Source organism: Oncorhynchus kisutch, linkage group LG1 (genome assembly GCF_002021735.2).
Source record: "Oncorhynchus kisutch isolate 150728-3 linkage group LG1, Okis_V2, whole genome shotgun sequence".
In the NCBI taxonomy this organism is placed as follows: Eukaryota; Metazoa; Chordata; class Actinopteri; order Salmoniformes; family Salmonidae; genus Oncorhynchus; species Oncorhynchus kisutch.
In genome coordinates this window covers 62,626,364-62,633,485 of record NC_034174.2, presented here as the reverse complement: position 1 = coordinate 62,633,485, position 7,122 = coordinate 62,626,364, and the positions used below count along the sequence as shown (strand labels likewise).

The 7,122-nt window shown below is 44.7% G+C and overlaps 1 protein-coding gene across 2 annotated transcripts; it reads left to right on the top strand.

Moving 5' to 3' along the window:
* The first annotated feature begins 92 nt into the window (after positions 1–92).
* On the top strand, positions 93–6,797 carry cct4 (chaperonin containing TCP1, subunit 4 (delta)). 2 transcript variants are annotated; one of them, XM_020481214.2, is made up of 13 exons: positions 93–419; positions 897–949; positions 1,049–1,138; positions 1,395–1,503; positions 1,761–2,025; positions 2,758–2,890; positions 3,083–3,222; positions 3,415–3,511; positions 3,620–3,730; positions 4,621–4,751; positions 5,628–5,862; positions 6,280–6,393; positions 6,621–6,797. In XM_020481214.2, the coding sequence occupies exons 1-13, from the start codon at positions 296–298 to the stop codon at positions 6,633–6,635; spliced, it is 1,617 nt and encodes a 538-aa protein (XP_020336803.1). In that variant the 5' UTR covers positions 93–295; the 3' UTR covers positions 6,636–6,797. The 2 variants fall into 2 exon arrangements, with proteins under 2 accessions (XP_020336803.1, XP_031685081.1); XM_031829221.1 differs by lacking the exon at positions 93–419 and adding an exon at positions 515–580.
* The last annotated feature ends 325 nt before the right edge of the window (positions 6,798–7,122 follow it).

Genomic DNA, 7,122 nt, shown 5'->3' with positions numbered 1-7,122 from the left:
CAAAATATAGTTTGATGCGCACAGTGCTCTCCTAGCCTAGTCTCATCCCACATATAAACCCGCATGGCAAATTGTCAGACAGCTAAACACGTCATATCAAGGCGCCTTCGAAGTTGACAGGAGGGTCCTTTTTCTACTAGGGTCGTAATCGGTGGCTCTGGAAGCTTCTGGAAGGAACGAGAGATAAATTCGAATCTGGACCCATCTGAAGTCAAGCAGCCCTTTCTGTGTTTTTGGTTACATCTGTCCCCATCAAAAGTATTTTAGTAACATATTCCGAAGAAAATAAGTAAGGATGCCCGAAGCAATGGCTGGACCGAAGATGCCAAGTGGTGGGATGAAAAACAAAGGACGAGGGGCATATGTGGACCGTGACAAGCCAGCGCAGATTCGTTTCAGTAACATCTCCGCAGGAAAGGGTAAACTACAAATACAGTATTCGTATTTCATTGTTGGACGAATAAATACCTACCCCTGACGCCTGTGTTTGCTCCAGACAGCTGCTGCGACACTCCCTTTGCGAATGAATGAATGGATGCTACTGCTGGCTCAATCTGGGCAGGGCCACCGTTAGCCACAAGTTGGTACCCATTTAGCAAGCTAGAATCTGTTACAGAGCAAATCATGAAGGTTCTAAAGAACATTGGCATTAGTGCGCAATCTAGCTAACTAGCAACAGTGACCAGATCATTATTGTACCCTAGCTTTGTTAGGACCAACAATTGACAAAATGAACTGTCCTGATGTCATGAGCATCCATTTATGTACTCTTTAACCAATGGAGTATGTTGGAGTCGTCTTGTCCCCCTCAGTAGTCAAGCAGTAAACATTGTCCATATCCTAGTGCTAGAGGAGTGTCCCCTTTGTGGAATTAACAGATTTGTTTTGTTTGACAGCTGTTGCTGAATGCATCAGAACCAGCCTTGGCCCTAAGGGCATGGACAAAATGGTAATGTAGTTATTTACATCGGCACTCTTGACTTCTCTTCACCATCTCTCAAGGTTTGGTAATTTTGTTTGTAACTTAAAGAGGAATTGATTCTTTCAGATTCAGGATGGGAAGGGTGATGTGACCATCACCAACGACGGGGCCACCATCCTGAAACAAATGCAGGTGCTGCACCCTGCAGCCAAGATGGTAAGCTTGAAGATAAGGGAGCTGGGGATATGTTCCCAAGTTTCTGCACTGTCATCAACAATTGTTGTGGCATTTTTTGTTGAAATGTTAAATTACTGCTCTAACATCTGGCAAGGCACTGTCATTTTGAGCGATAATTCAAATTTTCTTAAAGGTTATTTCTTAAAGGCATCTTTGGGGAACTTTCCTCTCTAGCGTCTATGTCCCTTTGAAAGATCACCAATATCAGGAGTCTGAAGCTATGTTTGTCTTTCAGATGGTGGAGCTGTCCAAAGCCCAGGATATTGAGGCTGGCGACGGCACAACTTCAGTGGTGGTGATTGCTGGTGCCCTGCTTGATGCATGCGCCAAGTTGCTTCAGAAGGGTAAATGATGAGGAACCAATGGAATAGTAATCAAAAGGACAAATCCCACCTGTCTTGCAGACATAGTTAAAAAAATATATATATATATATTGTTTATGCCAGGCTGTGGCAAAAGCCTGAACAGCACCCTTGAAGCTCTCCTAGGACCAGACAACTGGTTTACACTATAAACTCCTAGACCCGAATCAGTTCAAATCTGACAGTCCCTGCATCCGAAAGCTTTAATACAAACTGCCTGTCCTCTCCTTCTCCACCAGGAATCCATCCCACCACAATCTCTGAGTCGTTCCAGAAGGCGGTGGATAAGGGCGTGGAGGTGCTCACAGGCATGAGCCAGCCGGTGCTCCTGAGTGACCGTGAGACACTGCTGAACAGCGCCACCACCTCTCTGTGCTCCAAGGTGGTGTCGCAGTACTCCAGCCTGCTAGCGCCCATGAGCGTGGACGCCGTGATGCGCGTCATCGATCCGGCCACTGCCACCGGTGTGGACCTGCATGATATCCACATTGTCAAGAAGCTGGGGTGAGGAGGAGGGGGGGTGGTGGCTCCAGATTATGCACTCACTACTGTAAATTGCTCTGGATAAGGGCATCTGCTAAATGACCTAAATGTTAGGATTACAAACGGGGTTGTTTACAGGATTGACTTCTGGATCATGTTCATTAGGGCACGCAACAGGAAATGTTAATATGTTTAGCAATGGAAAATGAGCTTTTCTTATTGATAAAGTCCAGGTAGTCCCTCCCCTTTTGCAGTTCCTTTTCTGCCATTTAGTGCCCAATGAAAACATGATCCAATAGTATACCATGGGTTACTAATGTATTATCAGTGTCATACCGTTACCATCCCTTCACTGAAGCTTCTGACCGCTTCCAACAGTTAAAATTTCATTTTGGCTAGGCACATTTTCACTCCCCAGTTCTCTCTCTGTGGGGATGTGGACATGTCTGATGTGCCAGATCAATCTCAGGCGGTCAATTAGCAGAATGGCTCCACTTTGCTTTCCCTGCCAGTCACCTTCTGACAATCTATCACATCAAAAACATAGTTGTGTAATCAGCAACACAACCACACTGATGTCCTACTTGAGTGTTTATCAATGGCTTGTGCATGAATAGACACACAATCCACTGATCTCAATCGACAATGCAAATTATTTTGTCATGCTTTCTTGTTAATTACTCAGCCAGGTAGGCACTGCTGCTCTTAGACAGATGTTCCACCCATAATAATGTCCTGGGTGTTTCTCTGCAGTGGGACCATTGATGACTGTGAGCTGGTGGATGGCTTAGTGTTGACCCAGAAGGTGGTCAACTCCAGCGTGTCCCGTGTGGAGAAGGCCAAGATCGCCCTCATCCAGTTCTGCTTGTCCCCGCCCAAAACCGACGTAAGTCATCCCAATCACTGACTGTCTTGTTGAAATTGGCTTCCATTTTGTCAGTCAATGTCCTTGATGTTATGGACTACGACAAGTATTTTATGTTACCTTTTTATTACCCCTCAATCTTCTAACTTTCTTAATTGTTTTGTTCCATCTCAATGTACATTTTTTGGGGTTCCTCTGGCGTGTTGTATCCAGATGGACAACCAGATAGTAGTGTCAGACTATGCCCAGATGGACCGCGTGCTGCGCGAGGAGCGCGCCTACATCCTCAACCTCGTCAAACAGATCAAGAAGGCGGGCTGCAACGTCCTGCTCATCCAGAAGTCCATCCTCAGGTAACACCTGATGCATTACTGTCACATTATCACTGTCAAGTCATTATTTCACGTCACTGTAATGTAATCAATTCACTTTGTCCAATCACTCACAATATCTAGAAATGTATTCTGTCTGCTTCTCTGTTGATTCGATCACTGGATGATGTGCGGATGTAGACATGGTTAAAAAGTAGACCCTACTTCTTTCAGAGATGCTTTGAGCGATCTGGCCCTCCACTTCCTGAATAAGATGAAGATCATGGTGGTCAAGGAGATCGAGAGGGAGGACATTGAGTTCATCTGCAAGGTAAAACAAAAATAATGTTCGATTGGCTTTTACTTTGTTGGTCATGTTCTGTTACAGCCAAATGCTGGCTGACTGATGCTGCGCTAACCTTACCTTTCACACCTGCAGACTATCGGCACCAAGCCCATCGCCCACATTGATCAGTTCCTTCCTGAGATGATGGGCACCGCCGAGCTGGCAGAGGAGGTCAGCTTGGATGGCTCTGGCAAGCTAGTCAAGGTATACAAATTCACTTAAACTAATTGCAATTTTGGTTCAAGTAATCTCCCAGGCTTGGATACGGGACTGCTTTCATGCTTCCATCACAACTATGCATGTGGAAGAAAGACTTGTGTCAAAATACCCACGTTTTATCCTAATGATAATACCCTTGGAACTAAATGGTCATCAAACAGGCTACATGCAATCCCTAAAATGGTCACTACGTGTATTCCAACCTTGAATGAAAATGTTAATTATTTGCTCTAAATGTTCAATGTAATAACGATTGAATGTTTCAGAAAAGCTTATTCTAACATGCTAACCACACCCCTCGCGTTGCGTGTAAATGTTTTTTGCAACGCTCATGCACATGCTATTCAGTCATTGCACTCAGAATGCTCGCGCTAAAATATAACTCTTCTATTTGAGACCCTGCAAGTCCCACCTCTCCTTTCTCATTGGTTTATAGGGGTATAAACCCACGTGGGTGACAAAGATGAACTGAGGTCCACACTCCAGTCCAGTTAGTGGTGGTAATGCAGCTAAAGTTGGTTGCTAACTGCCACAAAGTCCAAAGAAGAAGCCTGAAGAGGAGAGATTACTAGAAACCAACTCTGTTTACCCTTTTATCTGTGGATTAATTGTCGGAGTAGAGAACCTTGTTCATTTCAGATAAATTACAACCCAATGTTTATCCCAGGACATGTTAGCTAAATTGACATAATTGTTTAATGCTTTTTGACCTGTCCCCAAATGAATATAGTTGGTTCAGAGTTTGTTTTGATATTTCAACCTGCATGTCCTGGTCTGGTCAGCATGTTTCATAATAACTTTGGCATGCGTCTGGTTTCAATTTCCAATTGAAAGTGAATTCATGCTTTTTCTCTCTGGCCTGTTCCCCTCCATAGATCACAGGCTGCACCAACCCCGGTAAGACGGTGAGCATCGTGGTGCGCGGCTCCAACAAGCTGGTGATCGAGGAGGCGGAGCGCTCCATCCACGACGCTCTGTGTGTCATCCGCTGCCTGGTGAAGAAGAGGTGCGTTACTGCAGCCGCTCTGGTCTGCTGTCTGAGCAACACTTGCCTCTGTAGATGCATGCAGTGACGTATGTGGAATTATTACATAGAAAAGTAAGCGCCGGTCCCTTTAAGCTTTGCCCACTCGTGGCTGTCCATGTCACAAGTGGCCATTTCCGGGGGACAGAGAAACCCTCTCTTCAACCTGGGTCAGTGGCTTCACCCCTAGCTCTGGACCTGTTGAGAGGAACATACTCCTCTGAAAGACTGCAACTATGCCTAAAATAGCTGTGACGGATGTGCACCTTTTTAAAGAGTTTAACAGATCTTGTGTTCGATCCCAATAGATCTTGAAACCAACCATAGATATTTCTGTTTTGATATCATCCAGTTTGGTCAGATCGAATTCCTTTTTATTACAGACGAAAGAGGGGTGGGAGAGAAGTGGGCACCAAAGTATATACCAGCTTAGTAATTTGCTAATAACCATTTTCTATGCATTCATTAAATTCCTTGTTTGGTTAACTTCTATCAGTGGGGTTCATCTCCATCCCCATATCCTTCACTCAATCTGATCTGAAAATGTAGTATATGTTAGCGCTATAGCCTCAAGCTTTGACAATAAACCAAAAACGATCGATTCCGACTATACCAACCACTTATCGTGGGCATTTTGCAGTTCCTTACTGTAGGTAGCCTATACTGGACATGTGAATAACAGTGGTTCACAATGTTGTACATTTATCATTGACATATATTAATAAAGTTAATTTATTGCGAAATTGATTTTTGTCCCTATCGCCCCACTCTACTACAGCCTATTTGCTTTCACCAGTTTACCAGAATGGGGGGACACTTTTGTTTAATCTCTATACCTTGACTTTCTCTCCCTCCCAGGGCTCTGATCGCCGGTGGCGGCGCCCCTGAGATCGAGTTGGCCTTGCGTCTGGCTGAGTACTCCCGCACGCTGCCAGGCATGGAAGCGTACTGCGTGAGGGCCTACGCAGACGCTCTGGAGGTTGTTCCGTCCACACTGGCCGAGAACGCTGGCCTCAACCCAATCTCCACTGTCACAGAGCTCCGCAATAGGCACGCCCAAGGCGAGAAGACTGCCGGGATCAATGTCCGCAAGGTACGGCCCTGCCACACTCCTGGATTCTGTTTTGTTTGATGCTTATTTTCACCCTGCCATAGTTTGTTCAACGTTACATCCTGAGAACCTTCAGATTTAGAGCAAATGTGACTCTCCTGAGGCTAGAGGCACGCCTTGACAACACCTCATTGTCCTGGTGTGCTCGCAGTAAACTTATTTGCCTATTCATTGACTGTAGTCTCTTGTGGCCCAGCCATTCACCAGCTCGATACAGGACCTTCATTTTTGAGTGTCGTACAGATTTACATTACTGCAGTTGCATACCAGATATGGGATTGTTTATCATGTAGAATGGGGATTTGACTCGTCTCCTCTAATTACATCTCTGCATCGTTTGAAATGTTTCACATCTGGTTAAACACCCCCGGGGTAATGATCTCCCCATTCCTCTCTCAGGGCGGTATCTCCAACATTCTAGAGGAGCTGGTGGTGCAGCCTCTGCTGGTGTCTGTCAGCGCTCTGACCCTCGCCACCGAGACGGTCCGCAGCATCCTTAAAATTGATGACGTGGTAAGAGACCAGACCACCCTCTAGTGCCACTGGTGGAGATCTCCTCCAGATCTCTTATTCAACCTGCATTATATCTTGTATGCCTTTTTAAAATGATGATAGATTTTTTTAGTATGGAACAGCAGAATAAACACATATTGCTGTAATTATTGAAAGCCCCCCCCCCCCCCCCCTCTTCACTTAAATTGTCCTTTATATGGTAATAATATTTTACCCTTGTCTTGCAGGTGAACACCCGATAAGGAGTTATGAGAAGATTTGTCAATGTAACAGTGTGTTACTGCACATGCTTGTGCCACAAGAAATCATAGGACTGGTTGTTTGCAAAGACCCGTATGTCCAGAAGTCCTCTGTAGTTGATGCGTTCTGCAATTTAATTAAACATTTTTTTTTTTTTGACACGCCATGTCTTGTCTTTTTTTTTTGTGTGTACTTCTTCCTTGGGCTCCCTCAGTGACTGACCCCACTGATGAGCAGTTCATCTTTAAATCTCAGGCTCGTGTCACCAACGGCATGGTGTTAATGACCGGTGGCATTGGCAGTCAACTACCAAAACCAGGGTTGACCGTTATCACCATTTTAATACATAAATCAATCTGTGGGTCATGATGTATTTTATGCCTATAAAAACGTATGACTGAAAGTTAACAATTTAGAAATGGAATAAAGTGTTGACTATATATTTTTTCAATTTAAATGCCATGTTTTTGGCATGAATAATCTGGGGGA

Bases quoted from the DNA above. Each gene is read 5' to 3' on its own strand.
- cct4 (XM_020481214.2), top strand. From the start codon at position 296: ATGCCCGAAGCAATGGCTGGACCGAAGATGCCAAGTGGTGGGATGAAA. The intron at 950-1,048 runs GTAATGTAGTTA...TGATTCTTTCAG, and splicing joins CTAAGGGCATGGACAAAATG to ATTCAGGATGGGAAGGGTGA. The intron at 2,891-3,082 runs GTAAGTCATCCC...TGTTGTATCCAG, and splicing joins TGTCCCCGCCCAAAACCGAC to ATGGACAACCAGATAGTAGT.